The sequence below is a fragment of the Podarcis cretensis genome (assembly GCF_951804945.1).
Source record: "Podarcis cretensis genome assembly, chromosome: 4".
NCBI lineage: Eukaryota > Metazoa > Chordata > Lepidosauria > Squamata > Lacertidae > Podarcis > Podarcis cretensis.
The window spans coordinates 85,046,858-85,072,639 of NC_137173.1; the positions used below are offsets into that span (position 1 = coordinate 85,046,858).

The 25,782-nt window shown below is 42.2% G+C and overlaps 1 protein-coding gene across 9 annotated transcripts in view; it reads left to right on the forward strand.

The window, feature by feature from the left end:
* The window catches only part of NALCN (sodium leak channel, non-selective), a 193,650-nt gene that overhangs the window by 113,148 nt on the left and 54,720 nt on the right, over nt 1-25,782 (forward strand). For all 9 annotated transcript variants that reach the window (XM_079972387.1, XM_079972389.1, XM_079972388.1 and 6 more), the window contains 3 exons: nt 5,506-5,697; nt 10,477-10,614; nt 13,639-13,713. In XM_079972387.1, the coding sequence (XP_079828513.1) occupies nt 5,506-5,697; nt 10,477-10,614; nt 13,639-13,713 (405 nt within the window). The remainder of the gene's footprint in view (nt 1-5,505; nt 5,698-10,476; nt 10,615-13,638; nt 13,714-25,782) is intronic.

A 25,782-nucleotide genomic window follows, 5' to 3' on the forward strand; every position in this document is an offset into this window, starting at 1 on the left:
CCTTTCCTATCCTAACCCCCTGCAGCAGTAAAGATCAGGGAGTTAGTACTGCGTGGCTAATCTCCCCAGATGCTCCAGTGGTTAGGCAAATCCTCGTAGTAAATTCTAAGCCAGGCACTGTTGGCTTTTCCTTTAACCACGGACATGCTCCGCGTCCTTCAAGACAACTGTGACCTTTTTATTTGATATTTGGAAGAAGAAGAAGAAAAAAAGGACACCTGTCTGAAAGTGCTTTAGGAATGATTCTTCAGTCAGTCAGCATCGCAGAGATCCTGGCACACCATTAAATAAAGAATGCTCCTGTTATCAAAACTGTTCTTACAGCCAGCTTCTTCATTAAATTTACTGTGTAAAGATAAAGATGCATATGTTTCTCAAGCAGGAGCATCTGCCACATGAAAGATTTAGGTCACCTTCTGCAATCCAAGTCTCCTACCGGCAAATGACAGGGGAGGTTGCAAAATGCATTACCATTTGTGCCAGTGTGACAGTTAGAAATCCACCGTATCCATGAGCAATCAAATTCCTAGGGAGTGATGTAACACATCTCTAAATCAACTGGCTCAAAAGATTATGTTCACCTAGATACTTCCGGTGGCTAGGCAAATCCTCCAACATTCTAATATTTATGGTGACAGGTCTACAGTATCCCCAGCCAAGCAGCAAAGAGGTAGTTGGGAAAGGAATTCCCATGTTAAACACACCCTGATTTATCTGCCAGACCTATTTTTCACCTTCCTATGCTTCCACGCTGCACACCAGAGACTGCAATATTTATTAGCTTTTCCTTTATTTTCAATGCATCAGTCACTCTTGCTTACAACTAGGGCTGCCATTCACCTTGCAAACTGCAAAGAGGTAATCTTTTTTTACAACACAATTCGTGTGCTCTTGTGTACAAAATGGAAAAGCAGGGGGGAAATCTAGTATTCCTACTCCACACTGGGGGTTTTTAGGTATTCCTGTATGGCACAACGCAGCCAAAATGTGCTTAGTTCTCCCCACTGAAATAAAAGGATTTAAAGGTGCTTAACTTTGCTTGAATTGCGTCCTGCACTAATGTGATCTGAAGTTGGAAGCTGGCCTGGGCTAGTGCTGAATCATCCCAGCAATGAAAGATAGGTTTGGGTTAGCTGTGCATTCTGTGGCATTTGGACCCAGCCATTTTGGGGGGTCAGGGGAACAATGCCAGAAATGGGGGTGGGGAATCCTGCAGGCTGACAATGCAGAAGTACCGTATTTTTCGCTCCATACGACACACTTTTTTCTTTCTAAAAAGTGAGGGGAAATGTCTGTGCATCTTATGGAGCAAATGTGTGGTCCCTGGAGCCGACTTGCCAGGGGCAAAAAGCAGATCATGCATTTTTTAATAATAAAAAAGAGGGAAGTGGGTGTGGAAACAAAGCTGCTAATCAGCAAGCGATCGGGGAGGGAGATAAGGGACGCTAGAGATAAAGGAGGCTGCCTGGGAGGGGGGAGGTAAAGACAGCAAACTTGCAAAGGGGGGAAACAGGAAGACTAAATTAATGAGGAGAGAAGTTAGAAGAAAAGGAGGAGCAAAAAACTGCTCCAGCTAAGGAAAAGACAGTAAGGCAAACAAGAGGGAAGGGAGTGTTGAAAGGAAGCAGCTGATCGGTGGGATCAGGAGAGAGATAAGGGACACTAGCAGAGGCTGCCTGGGAAGGTAAAAGCCCATGGATCCTCAGGATTTTTACATTGGGTCACCCCAAATTCACCATCAGTTCACATAACATGTCCATGGCTACAGCCTGCACCAAAAAAATCATGCATCCACTGTTTCCTGGGGCTGCAATGGTGCAAAAATGTGGTTATAAAGCACAGATCCACATGGATCCTCAGGATTTTTGCATTGGGTCGCCCCAAATTCACTATCAGATCACATAGCATGTCCTGCACCCAAAAAATCATATATCCACTGTTTCATTCAGAATATTTTTTCTTGTTTTCCTCCTCTAAAAACTATGTGTGTCTTATGGTCAGGTGTGTCTTATGGAGCAAAAAATATGGTAGTATTGCTCTGGATGGATAACAGTAAGATCCAGATTGCGCTAAAAGGACATTCCACCCAACCACTCATTCATTTCCAATTAGATTCTTTTGTAAGTCAGTTACTATGGACTATCCTGTCCAGAACAAATACCTCTTAAGCATTTATGGAAAACGGAGACCTTATAGGCTGATGTATTTGAGAACGGGGAAAATAGGTGCTGTCCTGAGTTCATTGGAGAATTGGTAGGGCAAAACAACAGTACGAAGTTAAAAATTGCAGTGAATATCACAAAGTCATATCCTGCAATGAAACGATTATTCATTCCATTGATGATCTTTAGCATCATGAATAGTGTTGCTGTGCATTTTTCCCCAACAAGGTATAAATGTTCAAGATTTAAAGCCACGACAGCCAATACAGCAACTAAAAAAGAAAAGAAAAAATTGTAAGTCGATCCTCACACTACCTTCATGATGCAAGCTTCACTGAACTGCACAGGACTCAAAATGCCTCCATCGGATGTTCAGAGCCATATGCACATGAGTAAATGTAGGGACTGGTAGAAGTAAAGAACTTTGAAGATTGCCCTGCCCTTTTCTCTCTTAATGAAAACAAATGGACTAGCAGAATAGTTCCTGGAAAGATTAATGTACTACTTAAATGTCAATTAAGGCAATTTAAGAGGGGGCAGGGGCACCTGTACCAGAACAGTTAAGTGGAAAACTGCTCAAAATCTAAAACGAAAACAAAACTTTTTTAACACCTAAGGAGAGCAGTTTCACTCCATGTTCCACCTATTCCATTTAATATTTGTAAGCAATTATTGCTGTGTGATTATTTTATATGTTCCAGGAAGGGCCATAGGTAGAGCAACTGCTTTTCATGCAGAAGCTCCTGCTTCAATCTTGGGTATCTCAAGGTAGGGCTGGAAATGTCTTGTATGAAATGCTGGAGAGCTGCTGGCAGTCACTGTTGACAAAACCAACCAATGGTCTTGCTCCGAACAAGGCACCTCCCTTTTTTTGCCGTATCATTTTTATTAATTTTACAATAATGTTTTCCATTACAATCTCTCCTCCTATATTATACTATTTGGCCACGACTTCCTTCAAACCTTCCTTATGATTTTCTATCTTTCATTTCAAATTTCTGCATTTTCACTACTTTACCATTGCTTTCAAAACATCAAAGCATCATATTTTCTTATTCTTCTCGGCAGTTATTTTTATACCTTTCTTTACAAAGTTTATTGCAATCCTACCAACATGTTTGATTGACTACAATTGTCTTTCAAATAATTTACAAATTTAGTCCAGTCCTTGATGAACTTCTGGTCCCGCTGTTCTTGGATTCTTCCCGTCATTTTGGCCAGTTCCGCATACTCCATTAACTTCAATTGTCATTCTTCCTTTGTCGCTAATTCCTCTTGTTTCCACTTCTGTGCTAATAAAATTCTTGCTGCGGTTGTTGCATATAGGAAAAGCTTAGTATCTTTTCTGTAAATGTCTGTACCTACAATTCCCAGTAGAAAAGCTTCTGGTTTTTTAATATATGTATATTTCAACATTTTCTTAATTTCATTATATATCATATCCCAGAAGCATTTCACTTTCTTACATTCCCACCACATACGATAAAAGGTACCTTCTTTTTCCTTACATTTCCAGCATTTAATATCTACCCTATAGAGTTTGGATAACTTCACCAGTGTAATATACCATCTATACATCATTTTCATCACATTGTCTCTTAAGGCATTACACGCTGTAAATTTTATTCCTTCTTTTCATAATTTTTCCCAATCTTCTAACTTTATATTATAACCAAAATCTTTAGCCCAATGAATCATTACTGACTTTACCTCTTCATCTTTCAGATGCCATTCCAGCGATATTTAATACATTTTTGACAATGTTTTATATTTGCTATTCAATATTTCAATTTCAAATTTTGATTTGGTATTTCCAAATCCATTTTTCTTCATATCATCCTTAAACATCTTGTTAATTTGTTTGCCGAACAAGGCACTTTCCTATGTATTCGTCCTAGAATCTCAACTCTGCATAACTGCAGGGCGATGTTCCAGTGATGTTCCTTCTGTTCTGCTGGCCCCCAAAAACAGCAACAAGAGGATTCTTTAGTTTTCCGGAACACTTTGTAAACATGCAAGATGTAACCAGTAGGTGTAAAAATTGGGATTTTATATCCTGGACCGAGAGAGGAAGCATGAAAGAAGGAAGAAGGCGTGCTAAAGGGAAAACTAAGCATGTGTTCCTGAAAGTTCATAGAATTATAGAGTTGGAAGAGACCCCAAGGAAGGGACCCCAAGATCGCTGTACCTCTCTCCTCCCCCCCCCCACTTTACTCTAAATAGTTGTATTGGTTCAGGAGCGTTGAACTGGATCAGGACCTTGGCGTTGACCCTTTGTGCTACTGTCTCAGTGAGCTGCTCCGATGGAAACTTCCGTCACAAGCCAAACAACTGCTGGTGGGCAGGGGACGTTATATAATTAAACACACAAGGACACCTAGAACTTTGACACAATAGTTCTATGTCTTGGAAATAGTTATTTCTGAAACATTGCCAAAATGTTTAAACCCTGAGGCACCGTCCGCTTCTCAGAGGAGGCGAGGCTGATTTTTGTAAATAAATACTTGCATTTAAACTGAAGATACATTTGCAAAAAAAGAAAAAGAAAAGAAAAATGATGGGCTCGCAGTGCAGTAACATAATCATTCTCTTTTGTACAAGTTGCTTACTGTCCGTTTTGTTTTAGTTTAAATTTTAAGGAATGACTAATATTGATCATTTTGACCATGTCAATGCTTCTATTTGTTTTAAGGTGCAGTGTTTTTCAAATACATCTTTTTTGTGTATTTTTGTGTGTGTGTGTTTTAAAAAAAGCTTTATATTTATATTTTTAAGTAACTGCACTAGCCATGATTAACCAGAGTATTGTGTTTTGGGGTGAAGATGGGACATTTAGGATAATATTATATGAGCCTAAAACCACATGAAACCTTGTACACACTCCCCTTGGCATAGGCAAACTCAGCCCTTCAGATGTTTTGGGACTACAACTCGCATCATCCCTGACCACTGGTCCTGTTAGCTGGGGATGATGGGAGTTGTAGTCCCAAAACATCTGGAGAGCCAAGTTTGCCTATGCCTGCAGTACACTGATATATAGAACTTAAGAACTGACATATGGTTTTTCAAGATCAAAGCAATGGTTAGTTGATCTGTGGTCCTGTATTTCAATACTTCGTTCTTTTTGAGCCTCACTAACCCTTTTTAAATTGACGTGCTGTAACAATATGCTGTAAGAAGCAATAGAAAACCTGAAGGAAATCAATGGACCAGGACATTCGTTACTTTCCCATTCAACACATGGTACTTAATGCTAGGAGCCTACTTGAAATAGAACCTTCTGTGTTATACCCATTTGACACCCTACAGTCAGATCAATAATGCATTTCCTTTCCTCTTGCAGGTGCTCAGGGTGGTTCGACTTATAAAGATTTCTCCTGCTCTGGAAGACTTTGTGTATAAGATTTTTGGACCCGGGAAAAAACTTGGGAGTTTAGTTGTATTTACTGCCAGCTTATTAATTGTAATGTCAGCAATCAGTTTGCAGATGTTCTGTTTTGTGGAAGAACTAGACAGATTTACAACATTTCCAAGGGTAAGTGTAAAACAACAACCAACCAATCAAGCAATCAGCTATGATTCTGTCGTCTTTCTTACAAATGCCTTTTTCTTTTAATTCTAGCTTTGTTAACACCAGCTGTTTGGAAGGTGTGGGTAAAGATCATGTTGTTCCTGTGTGTTGGTTGGGGAAAATTTTTGCACATTTCTATTGCTTTGTGGAATGTACTGTGGAAAGCTGTGTAATGCCTTTTGATTATTTACTTCATTTAGTTTTTAAATCCTGTGCTGCCTTCTGGACCCCAAAACAACTCTAAAAATAGCTTTACAAGTACTGCTCTGTGAGTCGTTGGGTTGTGTCCAGTGCTGCACAAGCAGGCTTTACTCCCTTAATAGAACTTCTCCTTCCATTATCCCTCAACAGCCCCTTGCACACACCCCAGATTTGCTTCAGAGGGCTCTCCAAAGCTCAAGAGCAGATTTCAAAGGGTGGCATCAAGCAGGATAAAAGGAAGGGGAAGTCTCATAGTGTGAGCTGACACCAGTTCAACTAGTGCAATGCCGGTGTTGGGGAAAAAACCTTACATATTTATGTGCTCATTCATTTGTAACATCTCTTCCACTTTTTTTCTGCCCCTTTCTCCACATTTTTCAGAGTAGTTCCCCAGTGATATCCCATCAGGCACTGATCATCCAGGCACTTAGCTTCAGAGACAGGGACAGCAGTAGCAAGATCCAGAGTGCTTTCCTTCATTTTTTGTGTAAACACAGAAGAATAAACAAGGAGAGCTGTAACTCAGGGTGAGAAATGTGTCCTTGGATCAGAATAAGAAATACAACATCCATAGAAAGCAATCTTAGTAACTGCCACCTGTTTAGAACAAACTCTGCCGCCATCTTTGGCCCTGCACAGCCATTTTGTGCCTCTTAGGCGTCAATATTTTTCAGTCCTTCCAAGTAGGCTCTGGGGGTTGAAAATGTCAGAACATGTAGACTAGACTCTTTGCAAAACATCCAGGCCATGTTTTCACAAGCTGTCATAACCTAATGCTCCAGTCTATAGCTAAAGTGAACAATGCATAACAGTTACCGTGAGAAGGGCTGGCCTGATCATGTGGTTAAATAAGATGGCAAAATCAGCTGCTATTTAGTTTGGGTTCTTTTAAAACCACTGAATGTGGCAACATGGGATTTTCCAGCCAAAGTGTTAAAATGTACTGGGATGAACAGAGAATGAGGTGCAGGTGATGTCAGGAAATATTCTAGTCAGGCCCTTTCAACCAAATAAATGTCACTGATAAACAACCCATTAGCTCCCAATCTAGAAAATGTGGAATGGAAAGAGAGAGGCAAAATATGTTATTTTATAATTCTGGATACTCTGACTAAAATAAGTTCAAGTGAAGGTTTCTTTTTCAAACACAGAAAGGGGAATTTTGAAATCAGACATGCCAATATAATCGAAGCCGGAAACTTCCTTAAGAGTTGTCTCAGCTAATAGAAGCTACTGCACATATTGTGTGATGTGATGATAGAATGATACTGTGCAGCACCAAGATGTCATACAAAGTGAATACGTGAAGTGTCCCAATGTCCACAAGCTGATTGTTGGCATACCCTCTTGCTGTCCTCTATTGCTTGCCACTAAGCAAGAGCAAAAGTAAAAAATGGCAGTTGCTTGCTGCTATGGTACCTTTCTTTCTGCCATTTCCCTAGATGCTGAAAAGCAAGTGTGCTGAGCCAAATGGGAACTATTGATTACTATGTCCATTAATGTCGCTGAATCAAAAGCCTAGAACTAAAAAAAAAAAAAGGGGGGGGGCTATAAGAACATTGTGGGTTTTTTGAAAGAAAGGGGAAGAAAAGGCAGACAACCTTCATTTCCTAATGCCTCTAAATTGCATGCTTTCACATGGTTACCTGACAAACAGTAAATAAGTAGAAGCTTATGGTCACTATGGTTACCGAACACAGCATTCTCTGGGCCATTTTTGTCTTCTTATGTGGTCTGATAGATTTGTTTTCAGGTCAGTGTGAGCCTCTAAAATGGACTTCTTCAAGTGTGTTTCCTTCCATTTCTTGGATTTTTCACTTGCAAAGTCATGTCCAAACTAAAGAAAACATGGAACATTTTATTACCTTGAATTTTTGCAATTAAAATTGGCTGCCTTCTCTCATGAGAAATTGTATTTATTTCATAGGGCTTGGCTGGTACAGATGAGAAACTAGGGTTTCAACAGTTGAGCACAATGCTTTTTGAGGGAAGACCTGCACTTATGGGGCAAGCCCCACTGCCCCTCCGGCTCTTGGGGAGACCCTCCCCAGAGCCCAGAAAATGTCTTCTTTGGGCTCTGGGGAGGGTTTCCTCATGAGTCAGAAGCACAGTGAGGCTTTGCTGAGCCTCTTCAACTGTGTCCCCATACTTGAACATGCCTAAATGGAGGGATGGCTGTGACGACATCAGGCAAGATTGTATTGCATGAGACAGATTGTACTGAATGTTGTGGAATGGGAGAACTCTTTACAATGCTACCATTTCAGACCTTAATACTGGATGATGTTAACACTGATTGATGAATGGACCAAAAATGGTGGTCTCTAATGCATTTTAACATTGGTCAGTTTATATTGTATTTTGGAAACAATTTATAGTTGATTACCAGTATCAGAATCTCTAACTAATCTTCAGAAAGGGGGGGGGGGTCAAAAGGAACTTGAAGCCTCCACCACACAGCCACACAACATGAATTAATTCAAAATCCCTCTATTTGCATAAATCTCCAGGTCTCATTTTCACAGCTGTTGGTTCTGTCAGCTAGGTAGCTGCATTTCAGATTCATTTTAACATAAATGGTGAAAAGTGTACCTTTCAACTAAAAATATCTTGCTCTGAAAGAAAGATTGCTACTTGCTGAACTTAAAATCACTGTATACTGCCTTAGCATTTTCTTTAAACTGGTGTTTTCCGATACAGAGAACTTTAATAATAGGAAAGATTTACGTGTGGTAACATTAGAATGAAGCATGTTTTAAATGGAAGGTTTGGTTTTCTCTAAAATGGAGACGGTTGTCTAGTTTTTTTTGTTTTAACATCACATTTGTCCTTTCTAAAATGTGATGCTGTAGAAAATGAATGCCATTCATTTGGCATTAAGAAAGAAGAGAGGAAAGTTTCATTTTAAGCAAAACTTGCTGTACTTTCTAAGCTATTTAGATATAAATGATATAGAGATGCCGAAAAGATCAAATAAACCATGAACAAGATATGTACACTGTCACCCTGACCCAGTTAAGCAGGCTTATGTCTGAATATCACTCTGGATTGGAAATTGTGGGTGTAAATTGGAAATAGATATGATACTCTTCATATGTGTATCAGGGGGAGGACGCAGCCGACCAGTGCTATTTTGCATAGAATGAGAAATATATTCCAATGTGTATCTGAAAGTACATCCCCCATTCATATTCCCACACAACTAGTTGCATGTTCATACCTCATGATGAGAGCTGGATCAGGGCCACTGATAGTTAAGAGCTTATTTGAATGTAGCCTCTATGCAAATGAATGGGTATAAGAAAGCTGAAGGAGACATATCTGAGGAAATCTACAAGTGATGAAACTTCAACATATTGGACATATTTATTTTTTAGCATTTATTGAAAAATTCATATAAATTCTTCCTTCATAAGATATATCAAGGCAGCATACATAATACAGAATACAACAAGATCAGTAAAAGTAGAAGCATAATGATAAACTGATAAAAAAGCAATAGATACAGCTCCTGCAGAACCTCTACTTGTAGGGAGTTCTAGAGTGCAGGGTCTGCTGGGCTAAAGGCCTGAGTTCTGTTGTTGTTGTCGTTGTTGTTGTTTAGTCCTTTAGTCGTGTCCAACTCTTTGTGACCCCATGGACCAGAGCACGCCAGGCACTCCTGTCTTCCACTGCCTCCCGCAGTTTGGTCAAACTCATGCTGGTAGCTTCAAGAACACTATCCAACCATCTCATCCTCTGTCGTCCCCTTCTCCTTGTGCCCTCCATCTTTCCCAACATCAGGGTCTTTTCCAGGGAGACTTCTCTTCTCATGAGGTGGCGAAATATTGGAGCCTCAGCTTCAGGATCTGTCCTTCCAGTGAGCACTCAGGGCTGATTTCCTTGAGAATGGATACGTTTGATCTTCTTGCAGTCCATGGGACTCTCAAGAGTCTCCTCCAGCACCAGAATTCAAAAGCATCAATTCTTCGGCGATCAGCCTTCTTTATGGTCCAGCTCTCACTTCCATAAATCACTACTGGGAAAACCATAGCTTTAACTATACAGACCTTGAGTCCTAGTGAAGACCTAATGCAGTGGCATAGACAGAAAGGGGATAGGTGCTTAAAGGTGGCATTTAAAAAGAACTTACAGCTCAGCTACTCATGTGCAGTGTTGCTCCTTGGGTTTTATGGAGAGATTCAGCCCACCTTTCCTTTCAACCACATGTTTGCTTCTGATGATGAGGAAAAACCAGCATGCATACAGGATTATCATGTGCTCTGGGTGAAAATGCATGCCTACGATATCATAGCAGCATATAGGAGTAGACTAAGGAAGCTGGGAATCTTAGCAAGCCGAACTCCGAGGTACTGAAAACAGTCTTATAGTGACCCATCGCATTTTTACAAGCAGGAAACCAAACTCCACCCACATTTTAGCTAGCAAGGTTATGATTGCTGCATGCAATTGCTGACACGGATATTGGGTTCTGGATATTATTCGCTTGTTTCGATAAAGCGCGCCCAATTGAACTGTGTGTTTGCTTATGTTCTCTTTTAGGCTTTTATGTCCATGTTCCAGATCCTTACACAGGAAGGATGGGTAGATGTCATGGATCAAACTCTTAATGCTGTCGGGCATATGTGGGCACCTGTTGTCGCTATCTACTTCATACTCTATCATCTTTTTGCTACCCTGGTATGTTGTATGCCTTGCTGTTTCGTGTATTTACTTTTCTGAAATGTTGCTCGTGTTCATATGTGGATGAAACGAGGCACAGGAGAAATCAGATTTTACAACTGTCTGAGGAAGCTGCCTTGTATTGAGTCAGACTACTGGTCGATCCAGCTCAGTATTGTCTCCCGCAAGTGCTTCTCTCTCTACTCCTGCATCCCCTTTAACTCAACTAGCATGGGATGGGAGTAAGCAATAGCCAGTATAGCATCTACTTTTTCCCTGCATTGCTTCCCTGTGGCATATTGGTTTTGGTATGGAAGCACTCACAGGTAGCACAGTAAACTAGGAACACTGAATGGCAAATGAGTGTCCAGCATGGTTTCGCAGATGGAAGCTTGCCCCTCTGTGTCTAGATTTCCCCTGTTTAATTATTTGATGGAATCTGAAGTTCAGCCCTGCAGCTTATGGCAGCCAGTCTTTGCACTAGCACAGGAAGTTATTTGTAAACCACGACCATACTCCTTTTCATAATATAATATTGCAGATGCTACCTACAATCATGGAATCATAGAATTGTGGAGTTGGGAAGGGATCCCAAGTGTCATCTAGTCCAAGCCCCTGCAGTGCAGGAATGCTGCCCACAACCGTCACTGGGTGGACTCGAACCACCAACCTTCTTGTTAACAGACCCATTGCTCTGCAGGAGAAGACAGGGTACCTGTCGCAGTTCACAATGAAATCAGGGACTACAGTGAAGCAGAAACCTACACTGATCATCACTGTACTTTCCCTCTAGCTGTCATGATTCACAGATTATGGTCACTGGTGACCTCAAGCCTTATTGCAATGCGCTCCATGTGGGACTGCCCAGCAGAGCAGTTTTTCAGGGATCTCAAAGTCCCCTAAATAAATCCTATACCGTATCCCCTACCCCAACTTCCTAAGAATAACTGGTTGGTTCCACTCCAACAGAACTCTAGAGTGGTTTAAAGAAGTTGGTTGTCTTCTGCAATTCACTCCACAATGAAGGAGATGGACCTTTTATGAAACTCACCACTGCTGCATGGTTGAGTGATGGTTCCTTTCCCTCCCTGGTTCAGATAGTGCAGACCCTACATCTGGAATGCATATTGAGTTTTCATAGTACAGTCCACCTGCCCCCCCTCCTAAACCCCCCCCCCCACACACACACTGCAAGACAATGCAATTGCAGTGAGATTTGCCACTTCTCTATTAGATTTGTATAGTGGTCGCACCACCACTATTTGAGGAACAGAACCAACCCCACCACACTACTACGGGGGGTTCAGTTTATTTCCACTGCTTAAAAAAGAGGGGAAGAAGGGGAGTGAAGCCCTAAGAATATATGGTGACACAATGACAAGTGGATAAAAGAGCAGGAAAATGTTGCAGTAAATGAGAATGAGAAGGCGGGTTAAAGCTCAAAAGTGCTAATTGTATGCACTTGGAGCTGGATCTGTAGAGAGCTGGAGAGAAATGAATAGCTTTCACAGCAGAAGCTGGAATGGAGTTTAGGTTTGAAAAACAAAAACTGTGTTCAGAGTGAAGTCTATTATTAAAATCCAGAAGGGAATGGAAGAAGTTAAACAAATAATAAGCTGAGGTTTAACTGTTCTTTTGTGATAATGTTCTAGATTTGTTTTTGACATTTGGTAAAAAAAATCTCCATTGTGTGTCTATCATTCTCAGCTATAGAGACTGGAAATAACCACAGATTAAACTGCAATGTATTTCATGGCTACTGCACAATTCCTTGATAATATCAGGCACAGCTTTTCAGTATCATTCTAGCTAGGGCCATAGTCTGAAACAGAGTTGAGCTAAATATTTACATTTTTGTAAAAAAAAAAAAAATGCAGTCCAAAATGTTCCATAATTGCTATTTTATTGTATTTAATAGCATTTCTATTATTATTAAACCCAGTCAGATGGGTAAGGTATAATAATGATGATGATGATGATGATGATGATGATGATGATGATAATTGTTATTGTTATTAAATTTGAGCACCATTTGATGGCAAGGAAGAGCAAATTTTTCATAAATGCACATCTTTTAGCATACTTTTTTTTTTAGTTGCCCATGATATCCTTTAGAGCAGACATTGTGAATTGGATGCATGGTGACTTAGTGGTTCCAGTCCCTTGTAAAGAGCCAACTCCAGAAAATGGTGCTGGTTAATAAGCCAATTAATTAGTACAATCCATCTCCACCTTGGGGGTATCTCCATAGAGCTCGTTTCTCCTCAGCCCATGCAGGCATCACAGCAGAGCCATTTGGGGACTGGCAAGTCCATGCAAACCATCCATGTCCTATATATTGAACTCCATGCAAATCTCTCTCCAAACAGGTACTTTGCCCTTGTAAGGAATCGGCCATTATCATTATCTTCATCATTATATTTGCACTTAGGTAAAGGTAAAGGAACCCCTGACCACTAGGTCCAGTCGTGACTGGGGTTGCGGCGCTCATCTCGCTTTATTGGCCAACGGAGCCGGCGTACAGCTTCCGGGTCATGTGGCCAGCATGACTAAGCTGCTTCTGGCAAACCAGAGCAGCGCACGGAAACGCCAGTTACCTTCCCGCCGGAGCGGTACCTATTTACCTACTTGCACTTTGACGTGCTTTTGAACTGCTAGGTTGGCAGGAGCAGGGACCGAGCAACGGGAGCTCACCCTGTCGCGAGGATTCGAACCGCCGACCTTCTGATCGGCAAGCCCTAGGCTCTGTGGTTTAACCCACAGCGCCACCCGTGTCCCTTTATATTTGCACTTACTGGTTGCCTTTCCTTACAAAACATAACCCAAAACGGACCTTAGAGGTAAAGTGTGAAACCAAATACTGCAAAATGTAATGTACATAAAATAAATCTTACTTCTGTGTTTGACACACCCAGGAGCCAAGAGAAAAGGAAGCCCCTTTTACGTGTTGTCACTGACAAAGTTATTTTTTCTGTTTGGTAGAGGGAGGCTTTCATTATCTGCTTCTAATATTGGGCTCTGTTTTTTGAAATCCTTTTGTAGATTCTGCTGAGTTTGTTTGTTGCTGTTATTTTGGACAACTTGGAACTTGATGAAGATCTAAAGAAACTTAAGCAAGTAAGCTTTTTCATGTTGGATATTAATTGCAACAAAGCAATATTGTGCCCTCATTTTTCTAGGAAAATGCAGATGTCAACCACCTTTTCGAGAATGTGAACTAATTAAAATGCCTACGGTATATAGTTTACTTTCTGCTTGCCTGACAGAATGCTCTCCCCTTCCCTCCCCTGTGTACTGTTTTGGGAGTTTTCCTGACTCTCCAGAGCAGATTTAGGGGAGCTGTGGGGGCCATGCGGGGGGGGGCAGGGAAGGGGGAAAGGCCTGTTGCGCTAGCTAGAATCCTTGTGTTGGGTTTGCTGAGTCCTGTCCTAGGTCCTGATGCACTCCATTTTGACGCAAAAGAGGACATCACACTGAATGGTAATTTGGGAGAGGCAATGTAAAAACAATGGACCCAATCAAGAAGATGTCCACTAGGCAAAGGATGGCACTAGGATGATAAAGCTGGAACTCCCTGTACACAGAGCAATACATGCTGGAATGTGTGTGGAGGATACAAAACATGGCTGTTTCATGCCTTATTTTTATTAATCATCTGTAAGTAAAATCTAGAAACTTGTTTCTGAACTTAGCAGATGCACTCTTTACTCAACACCATCACCATGCAGAAAGTTGCACATGCAAAGCTGCGTACCATTAATATTTTTATCAATATGCTTCTGTTGCCATACCAGCAATGAAAGCAGTCATGGCACTACACTTAGTTTACAGCGGTGTGTAAAATGTGTGTAAAAGAGCGTATTGTGAACCTCCTTGCAAATTCAGTAGTACTATGCAAATAGCTCAGAAGTGTCTATTCAGTGCTATCTTGTGCTGTGGCTTAAATTGTCCCTCTCTTTCTCTATATAAAATAAGTTCCTTTCAATATGTTTTGTTATCCATTTTATGCAACTTTACACATGATATTATTCTGTTGTTCATTCTGTGTCCCATGGAAATCCATAAGTCTGAGGGTATTTAAGCCATTCTATCAGGTGGAAATATAAGTATACCTTGATAGTATTGGGGGAATTTGATTTATACAATCTTCTTTATATATAAAAAAAATCCTAATAATAATAATGCATCTGATGCTATACTCCTTGGCAGCCATGTAAAGGGAATAGATATATTGATACATGTTTGTGTTTGAGGTTACATGGCAATGAATGGAAATTGTACAGCCTGTGAGAATTCAATTAAAATGTATGCAGAATAAGCACAGTGACTTCTCAGTGGCAGATTCAGGTAGGTGTTGGTGGTGTTACTGGACAATTTTTTTTATTTTTCTCAAGGGCAGTATTTGATGATAACACAATCATCTTAGCATTGCTGAGTAAATTAAAACACCAAGTAGGACAGGGAAAACGGCTGATATCCAGTGTTAGTCATAACCAGATTAGACCTATTGAAAACAATGAAATGAATTGATTTCAGTGGGTCTACTCTGACTGAGTTGGTTGTCACCCATTGTCTTTATTGAGGCCCAAATGAATAGAACTGAACTTCCTGATAAGCTGCAATTTCATGCGGGAGTTTATCTTTGAAGTCATGCAGTTCAAGAATGACTGTCTTAATGCCAGTGATAGAGTGGCCTGGTAGGTTAGAAAGTTTTCTTATTTCTGTGTGTTGCCATTTATGGTATCAGATTTGTGTGCATTCATTCTTTTGTATAGGGTCTGCCCTATTGGTCCTATGTACAACACAGAAGGTTGTTGCTAGCGGTTGCTAGCATAAAACACATTAAAAGGTGAACAAGTGAATGAGCCCTTGATGTTGCAACTCACATTGTTAGTAACTGCAATAGGTTTGCCTGAGTGGATATGGGGACAGAGCAGACACCTAGGTTTGTTGCAGGAACTGGCCCCTGTGCATGCTGCTGCTGCTGACTAGCAGTTTTAGGTTGTTGTTGTTTAGTCATTTAGTCGTGTCCGACTCTTTGTGACCCCCTGGACCAGAGCACGCCAGGCTCTCCTGTCTTCCATTGCCTCCCGCAGTTTGGTCAGACTCATGCTGGTAGCTTTGAGAACACTGTCCCACCATCTCGTCCTCTGTCGTCCCCTTCTCCTTGTGCCCTCCATCTTTCCCAACATCAGGGTCTTCTCCAGGGAGTCTTCTCTTCTCAGGAGGTGGCCAAAGTATTGGAGCCTCAGCTTCAGGATCTGTCCTTCCAGTGAGCACTCAGGGCTGATTTCCTTCAGAATGGAGTGGTTTGATCTTCTTGCAGTCCATGGGGCTCTCAAGAGTCTCCTCCAGCACCATAATTCAAAAGCATCAATTCTTCGGCGATCAGCCTTCTTTATGGTCCAGCTCTCACTTCCATACATCACTACTGGGAAAACCATAGCTTTAACTATATGGACCTTTGTCGGCATGGTGATGTCTCTGCTTTTTAAGATGCTGTCTAGGTTTGTCATTGCTTTTCTCCCAAGAAGCAGGCGTCTTTTAATTTCGTGGCTGCTGTCACCATCTGCAGTGATCATGGAGCCCAAGAAAGTAAAATCTCTCACTGCCTCCATTTCTTCCCCTTCTATTTGCCAGGAGGTGATGGGACCAGTGGCCATGATATTCCTTTTTTTTATGTTGAGCTTCAGACCATATTTTGCGCTCTCCTCTTTCACCCTCATTAAAAGGTTCTTTAATTCCTCCTCTCTTTCTGCCATCAATGTTGTGTCATCTGCATATCTGAGGTTGTTGATATTTCTTCTGGCAATCTTAATTCTGGCTTGGGATTCATCCAGCCCAGCCTTTCACATGATGAATTCTGCATATAAGTTAAATAAGCAGGGAGACAATATACAGCCTTGTCGTACTCCTGCTGTAACTACTGTTTCCCAAACTTGGGTCTCTATTTTTTGGACTACGATTCCCACCAACCCTGACCACTGGTCCTGCTAGCTAGGGATGATGGGAGCTGTAGTCCAAAAGCAGCTGGAGACCCAAGTTGGTGCAAACCTTTTAGTTATTAGTCTCTGTCCAATGGAGCAGTTGTATTGTAGATCTGGCTTTTTTCTACATTCCACCCATAATGTAATTAACATCATATCTGGAAATTTCCATTAAAAGGCATGCTTAGAAAGAAAGAAGTTAAGAAATTGCTCCTTTGAAATGGAAGATTGTCCAGACGATTAAGTGACACAGTGAGAAAAGGTTTTCCCTTGAGGTAAATATGATGGAATTCCTGGCTTTGTGCTGATTGCAGTTGTGAACTGTTCTACTGAAATATTGGTTTTCTTATCATGGTAGATAAAGCAGAAAGAAGGGGATGTGGTTTCGTTTTGTTTTTTAATTCGGTGACTTTTTGACTTCTCCATTATAAGTTGGCCACAAGAACAAGAGAAACAGTGTGGTGTTATTGTTGCTTTTCCCTTCATGCCCATTTTCTTAATGGAAATGGCTTTGGTATCATTGTAGGGGAAAATACTATTCCCCATCTGTAATTAAAAAGCTAAATGGAACTCCAGGAGATAGCCGGCTAATTTGCTGTGTGCTGGTTCTTCAGAAGTGCCTTGTGCATACCAATTCAAGCTGCACCACCTTGTACAAAATGCAGTTTGTCTGTTTGTTTTCATTTCCATCTGCTGTGGCCACGAAGATTGAGGCGAAAGCATTGTGGCGGTTGGACTAGATGACTCTCGGGGTCCCTTCCAACTCAATAATTACATGAATTAATGACTGCTGGGAAGGAATGCCTTCTAATTAGCAATATTTTTTTTTGCTATTCGCTGTTTCCAGGGAAATGACCTGCACTACAGTGCTGTGGTGGTTCTCCGAAGGAGATGTCAAGCACCACAGAATTAGCCAAGTTCAACTACCCACTAATGAAAAACATACAAAAATGGCAGTCCTACTTGAAAGCCCTTGCTGTTTGAGTAACATTGTGGGTGCTTAGCAGTCACTGAAAAAAATATGAAGTGGTGGCCCAGGGTCAAGTACAATGTTTAGCAGCGAGCAGGAAGTGACGACTTGTGTTAGATACTTCAGATTAAGTATTAACAATTACTTGGCGCACACACCTTCTGAATATACGTGCTGTTCCCTGGGGCCTACATATTGTGACAGTAAGTTAGAAGCACCATGTGCTGCTACTACTAAACAGAGAACGGGGGGGACGGGAGATGCTGACAGGAGCATTCTGGTTTGGGATAAATGACTATTTATCTAATGGAACTTGGCTTGTCAGACTCTTCCTATAGGATGGAAGAAGCAGGAAAACTGTGATTTAAGAGGAAGTAGGAGGGAAGGTAACCCTAATACTGTCCCATGTCCCTTCATCCAGATGTGGTTAGTAAACCCATAGAGTTGTGGACCCTTGCTATTGTCACTCCAATGACCAATCCCCTGTTTTTAAAGGTATTTCCTTCCAACTGGCTATATGAAACATTCTCCCTCTCCCTCTCCTTCTTTAATTTCATTGATTTTGGCCGAAATGTTTCTACAGTTTAAGTGTGTCATCCAGGTTTTCCTTGTTGACTTGTGCCCACCTATCTCTTTGTATATAGCACATTTATTTATGAACTCCTACAGAAGGAACTCCCCTTTTGTAGCCCAGTCCCAGCTATTGTTATTTGGAAAGTCTGACTGATTTTAACTCTGCTTATTTTCACATAAGTAGAGGAGTTCAGCCTCAGCCTAGCACAAGCAGTTCACAAAATGCAAAATGCAGCTGTGGTCACAGTCCATTTCTGCAGCATCCAGCTTTGCTTTGCTTTTTTAAGTAAGCCATTTTCTAATATCTCTCTCTCTATATATATATATATATATATACTGTGTGTTCTGACATTTATCCTCCATAAATGGTGAAGACTTTTCTTTCACAAATGCTGATTTCACAATCTTGGGAAGTTGATTTCAATTGCATAGTGGTATTTATGAATCCGATATGAAAAATGTAAGAAATTCATTCAATAATCATGACTATAGTCTTTCAGTTTACTGGCAAAAATAGCAATATATCTGATCTCATTCTCTGTGGGAAGTTTTTTTTTCCATTTACTTTTTTATTTATCACATTTATATATCTCCATATTATTCGACTTATAAAAATGAAAGTAACTTATATTGCAGAATCTTTGTAAATATCTCTTACAAACAGGAAAGCAAATAATGATGTTTCATGGTGATTTTTTTATTTTATTTTGTTGAAATCAGTGGAGAAATTCCTATTGACTTAATAGGAACAGAATTGCACACTTTGGAGTTTATATCCCCAGGAGAGGAGTTTGCTGTCAGTGTCTTATTGTTTTTTAACTCACTTTTTAGGACCTCATTTCCTTTTAGAGAAAAGCACACAAAATATTTCATTAAAATTAAAAGAGTTCAGCTGAAGTCTTCGTCAGTTGAAAGAGAAAACATGCCTGTTGCTAATATTATAGCTGGCCTTATTTTGGCTGGAAGCCTCAAGAGGACTGTAATAGGAATGGAATTGAAACATTGCATGATAATGAGTGTCAACATTTGCAGAGATTCTGTATTCTTAAAGGGCCATAGAGCCGGATGAAAAGATACTGCATCTTGTACCCAATGTGCGTCAGAGAGTAGCTAAAGTGATGTCTACAAGACATTGGGGTTTGTCCTAGAGAGCTCTGAAATGCAGAAGGCAGAACTGACAGGGGTTGGGGGACATAGGAGTCAACTCCTAGGGGCTGAGGTCCCTTCATCCCCTCAATAAAATACTTGAAGGTGATAGCCCTCCTCCCCAAGTTGCTGGACATTGCCCTTCAAATGGCATGTGTGTGCCTTGTGATTGATTATTTTATTCAAGTTGGCACCCCTGTTGGGAGTTATTGAGAAAACTCTGTATAGTGGGGTAAAGAAACACAGATACTAAAAGGTGGTAGACCTCAATGGAGGCTGCTCCATCGGGCAGAATGGGACACTGCCCAACCATCTTCAGGCTGCCCACTTGTGGGCATGGTTTCTACATACGCTTGCTGTATGCCAAAACGTTTGCAGGATTTGGGGGGTGGCATGGTGTGGTGGTGCTGCTACAGAGCCACCTTCCGAGCTGCAGCATTGCTGCCACATACCTAGATGGTTTCAGGGGTAGCAAGAAGGCAACGCTCTTGCGGGATCGCCAGGTTGGCTCTGCCATTGTTTTTACACAGCCTCAACCTCGCCCCTGCACTGTGTCCCATAAATGGCAGCAACACCACCGTTGGAATGGTGGGTCTTTCCTCCATTATGCTGGCCGCTCCTGGACATTGTGTTCTGGAAGGAAAATATATGGCAAATCTTACTTACTCCTACCACACATAGAAAGTTTGCCTGTCTGTCTTCATAACATGCAGGGACGCGGGTGGCGCTGTGGGTTAAACCACAGAGCCTAGGACTTGCCGATCAGAAGGTTGGCGGTTCGAATCCCCGCAACGGGGTGAGCTCCCATTGCTCAGTCCCAGCTCCTGCCCACCTAGCAGTTCGAAAGCACGTCAAAGTGCAAGTAGATAAATAGGTACCGCTCCAGCGGATGGCGTTTCCATGCGCTGCTCTGGTTTGCCAGAAGCAGCTTAGTCATGCTGGCCACATGACCCGGAAACTGTACGCCGGCTCCCTCGGCCGATAAAGCGAAATGAGCACCGCAACCCCAGAGTCGGTCACGACTGGACCTAATGGTCAGGGGTCCCTTTACCTTTACCTTCATAACATGGTCAAACTAGAGAAATGTCCAGACATACGTAGGATTGCACTATTAGTTATAAAGTGATCGCAATGTAAGTGGGACGCTTACTGTCACCATTTTGTCCTACTCAGTTTACTCTAAAGAATTCACAAACACTAATCCTTCGCCAAACCTCTCATCATACATAAACACTCTAGCCTAACCTGTAGGTGCTGGGGTGGGGTGGGGGTTTTCTGAGCAGACTTAAGCATTTGGAATGCATGGATAAAAACCATGAAATCATTCCTGTGTCCCATAGAAAACCCTTAATAAAACTGGGAAGGGTTCCCCAGATCTCCTGAGTCATAAGCTAGCTCTTCTGTTCCTTTATGATTCCTGCATCTCACATTCTGTTCAGTTTATGCTTTCAAAGGAATATTCTCTTGGGAGAGATCAGTTCCCTCTCACAACTTCACACATCTGCCAATCTCTCTGTTCCCACTGCATATTTATGACTCGACTGCAGATGTTCATTACTGAAAACAATTTTGCAACTGATGTGCTATGCTACCTATGACCATACGTTTCCTCAGAGGGCTTGAATATTTGCTGCAAATGTTTTGTTTGAAATGAATGAAAAGCTCTGCCTGTAACCAATTCGTGTACCTGTCATTTTTCTCTGTGTTCATGTGCGTCGGGGAACAGTTTGCCCCATTTGGCTAATAAATTTGGGGGTTTCACCCTCAAACAAAGATAAGATGCTACAGACCTGCCTTTCCCCACTACTGCTGTTATCTTTTAAAGTCTAATGATTGCTTTCGTTGCTTTCCTGATTATTGTACCATGTTGAAAATTGGCTTGTAATTATTCTGTGCTCCAACATTGTGTAGGATTGAGCATGAGGCTCTGTTCACCAGTGCAATGTCACAGCAGGTGAAAGCGCACCACAGCCATCAATAATAATGTGCCTTCCAACCATGCCCATTCGGTATTTCACTCCCTGTAAATAGCAAACTCATTTTGTGAATGCCAACAACCAGGCAGCCCAATGGGGGCCACGGAGGGAAAACAAGGAATATATAAACATGCTCAGAGGTGACCTGAAGTTTGCGGAACTACAAAAATCTTTAATAAACAGGCCCCACTGCTTTCAGATGGCAGACAGGCAGACAAAGGAAACTAGCTGAGAGTGAAAGTGAGGAATAAAGAAGACGAAGGGTAAAAATAGGGAGGGCCTTATATCCAGTGCTATTTTTCTAGAAAAAGAGGTGCCGAAACTCACCTTGAACGCCTCCCTGGTTCTCTTATAATGGCAATGGCGCCCACCTGAGAGGTGCCGGAACTGAGTTCCGGTTGAAAAAGAAAAGAGCCCTGCTTGTATATATGTGTTTCTTCCTCTGATGCCCTTTGCTCCGTTCCTCTTTCCTCCTCCATGAGAATCAAGGTAAAGAGGATGAAGAGACATATAGACAAAAGCAACTATTAGACAGGCTCACTTCCATCCATATCACAACCCATCCAAAGAGTTAGAAGTGTGCTCTGTCATCTCATGGAGGTCTATGCTATTTCCTCTTCAGGCTGTAATCCTATACAGTGGTACCTCAGGTTACATACACTTCAGGTTGCATGTGCTTCAGGTTACAGACTCCGCTAACCCAGAAATAGTACCTCAGGTTAAGAACTTTGCTTCAGGATGAGAACAGAAATCGTGCTCCGGCGGCGCGGCAGCAGCAGGAGGCCCCATTAGCTAAAGTGGTGCTTCAGGTTAAGAACAGTTTCAGGTTAAGAACAGACCTCCGGAACGAATTCAGTACCTAACCCGAGGTACCACTGTATCCTACTACCTAGGAAATAAGCCCAAACTGAATTTAGTGGGAATTACTCACGCTCAATCATGTATAATATTACATTCTCAGTATATGAAGTCAATGAAGCAAATGAGTTGCTTTGGAACTCAATGATATGGAAAATAATTTTATGCATGGCAAGCCTACCTCTTATCTTAGTGGTAGAGTTACACACTTCTCGGCTACCCCTGGGTGTAAGGGACGGGGGAAGCTTTTGCTAATAATTATTCATGATAATTAAGCACTTTTCAGGACATGGAGTGCCTTACAATTCTTTTGTCAACCTTGAAAGCAGCCTGAAGGCATTCAGCACAGTCTGAATGGCTTTAGAAACATTATAGTCTTCCCTCTCACAATATAGGTTGCGATGCTACTGTTGTGCCTCTTCCAGGATGGTTTTCTACAATGTGGGCAAACATTGAATAGCACTCCCTTTAAAGAAGGCATATAATACAAGGTTGCATCCATTGTTCTAAGAGCATGATAATTTATGGGAAGCAAAGCTACCCAAGAAATGCTGAGTTTTAGGCCATATATAGCCAAATCTTCCAAAACAAAACTATTATGCCCAACTCAAAATGTAAATGAATGTTTAAAGAGCACTTCTCTATAAACTATCAATTTGTGCACACGAGTAATGCTCTTCTGGATAGAAGCTGCAAAATTAAAGCAAAACATACAGATTTATTAGGGGGGAAAGAACCGCAACATGTTTTTTAAAAGAATAATTTCTTTTCATTACATACTTGGGAAGTACCACATATCCTACTTTTGCTACTAAAGGTGTCAAAAAACTCAGGCTGACAGTATGGAACATGAACTCTTAAGTATTTCGACATTTATAATAATGATATTCTCTTCCCTTCCTGGCCTCAACCTTGGCACTTTGTCATTTCATTAAAACACTCTCCAGGTGTTAAAATACGTGCAGAGATCAGTATAAGAGATTTGCTGTTGCTCTTTCAATTGTTGTTGTATGTGGTTTCTGATGGCAGTGCAAAAAGCCATAATAGCGTTAGATAAAAAATGTTCTTTTACACTGCTTTTTTATATATATATTTTAAAAAGCTAGTGAAAGAACATGCTATTTTTATAAATGCTGCTAGACAATCCTGCTGCTGCTGCTGCTGGATTTTTTATGTGATTGTATACAGAGTAAATGAAGACACTATGTGAGATCACAGCTTCCTATTTTCTTGTTCTTTAAGCGTTTTCTTGCTAATCCTATCCTATATGCCATAAATTTAAATTTTCTGGGCTTTAATTTATTCACCAGGATGCTTTTGCACTGGAAACAAATCATGATCACACTTAAAGGTAAAAATGGCAAATTCAATAAGGGCAGAGCAATCCAAAGCACCCTTATGCCAGGCTGGTGGGGGGCAGGGGGGCACTTGATTAGGCAGAGGGGCTCCTCCACCCAGCTATCCTAGCTAAGCCAGTTGGCCTCCAGCCAAGCCAGAGTGATGCAGGTATCACTCCATCACTGACCTCTACTGTAATGGTTCTAGGGGTTGCTCGTGCGTAAGTCAGCACCACGCTTGGCTGGGGTATCGGGGTGAACCCTTTCTGTCCAGACAGCCACCCACCCGTGGCTGTCTCAATCGCTGGCAGAATCCGTCAGTGGGCGTTTCTTGAACTCTTCCAGCAAAGAAGCTCTTTGACGCCGAGTCTCCGCCTACTCTCCCTGCGCGGAAGCCTTCTGCGCAGGGAGGGTGTGGGCAGCGGAGGACCCATGCTCTCCCCGCTGGTCTCCGGCGAGGAGTCATGGAGCCCCCTCGCCGATTCCCCCATCTGCCCCCCTTCTCCACTGGTGCTACGCTGATTTCCTTCCCCAGAAGATGGGCTGCTTCTCTCCCTCCCGGGACGCTCTCCGAAATCCCTCTGGAGCCCTCCCTCTCCCTCTGGCTCCGATGGCAGTTCCTTGACATCTACGTTTTGCCTGATGAACATACAGGTGGGTGGGAATATGGTTGGTGGGCTGCCTGCTGATGGCAGCCACTGAAAGTCTCCCCAAATGGCTCATTCTCTAGGCGAAGAAGGCCTGAACCAGCCCAGGATTCACTGGACCTTCATCCATTCTCACTGTCATTGTGCAGTTGTCCTGCCCCCTCCCCTCCACCTTATGCTGCAGCCAGTTATGGACAAATAACGCTACTATAGTGGCATCTACTGGTGCTTCTGGGATTGATTTCGGAGAGAATGGCGTGAGAAAACACGCTGCAGTCCTTTGCTCAAAGATCTCAGCCTGCTCTGTTAGTATTTCATGCCTCCGATGCTGCAGATGTGATTGGTGTAATTCACATGCCTGTCTGGGAGAGTGTGTGGGAACGGAAGGCAGTCTTATCTTTTCCGCTGTGTGTACTGTTACACTGTAGTTTTGCTTTTGCTTTTGTCCTGTCTGTGCTCTCGGAGCTGGAGAGAAAGGACGCAATGATTCTTTTGTATGTAGGGTGTAAATAAATACGTAGATTGGCTCTACGATGTCTCGTTCTTCTTGCTGTGTTACGCCAGCAGATTAGTGTACATATATCAGTTGGTATATGTCGCTGAAGCGCACTGGAGAAGAAGGGGTATGCCTTTTCCAGAACTGCGCATACTGGAGGAAGCTTGGAGTTCAGGGGCTGCAGGGGCACCCCAGGGCGTTTTTACAATACCTCCCCTCCACCTTATTCTGCAGCCAGTTATGGACACATAACACTATCGTAGTGGCATCTACTGGTGCTTCTGGGATTGATTTTGGAGAGAATGGTGTGAGAAAACATGCTGCAGTCCTTTGCTCAATGATCTCATCCTTTTCTGTGCCTTTATGGGAGATAATCTGGGTGGGGAATTAGGATAGTGTGATAGGGCAGTAGCTCAGTGATACAGGGTGTGCTTCGCATGCAGAAGGTCCCTAGGGCCAGTGCCTGATACCTCTAGTCAAAAGGTGATAGGAAAGTGCCTTGAGAGCTGCTGCTAGCCAGAGTAAACAATACTGGGTTAGGCAGACAAATAGTCTAAGATGGAATAAGGTAGCTCCTGCATTTCCCGTTCAACTGATGTGAGAACACCTGCACATTATCCTGAACTTTCTGAAGAATATCAGTCAAAAGCACTTGCTGGGAGCCATAAGAGATTGAGAAAAGGGGGACTGAGACAAGCCCTACCACCCCGCAACTTCAGTACATCCTGCCTAATGCCAACACAGCTCTCCTTATAGTAAAAAACCTGAATTGGAAAAGGTGCTTCGTTAGTGGTGGGAAGAACTGGGTGTCAATAAAGGTAATTTTAATTGTGTGGACAGGCGGAGTCCCCAGATCCCGCACGGTCCCCCCCGTCATGTGGAATAACGACTCAAGACAACGTGCTATGGGGTTAAATTGGCCACAACCTTATTAAATTTCAAATGTGGGTAGACCTTGGCTCAGGCATTGGGCGTTCTCCCTCCCCAGTCCCCAGCCGGGGACCTAGGGAGCATCAGGGTTATTCAGTGTGGGGGGGGATGGGCCGGCTCTGGAGAACATACGTTCAAGCAGAGATAGCCGCCCCCGTTACGCCGCCGCCGCCGCAGGGGAGAGCAATGACGACCTTTCAGCGTACGGTCAAAGCCTCCCTTCAGAAACCCCTTTAACGGGGAACCCTGGTATCGCCGCCGCAAAG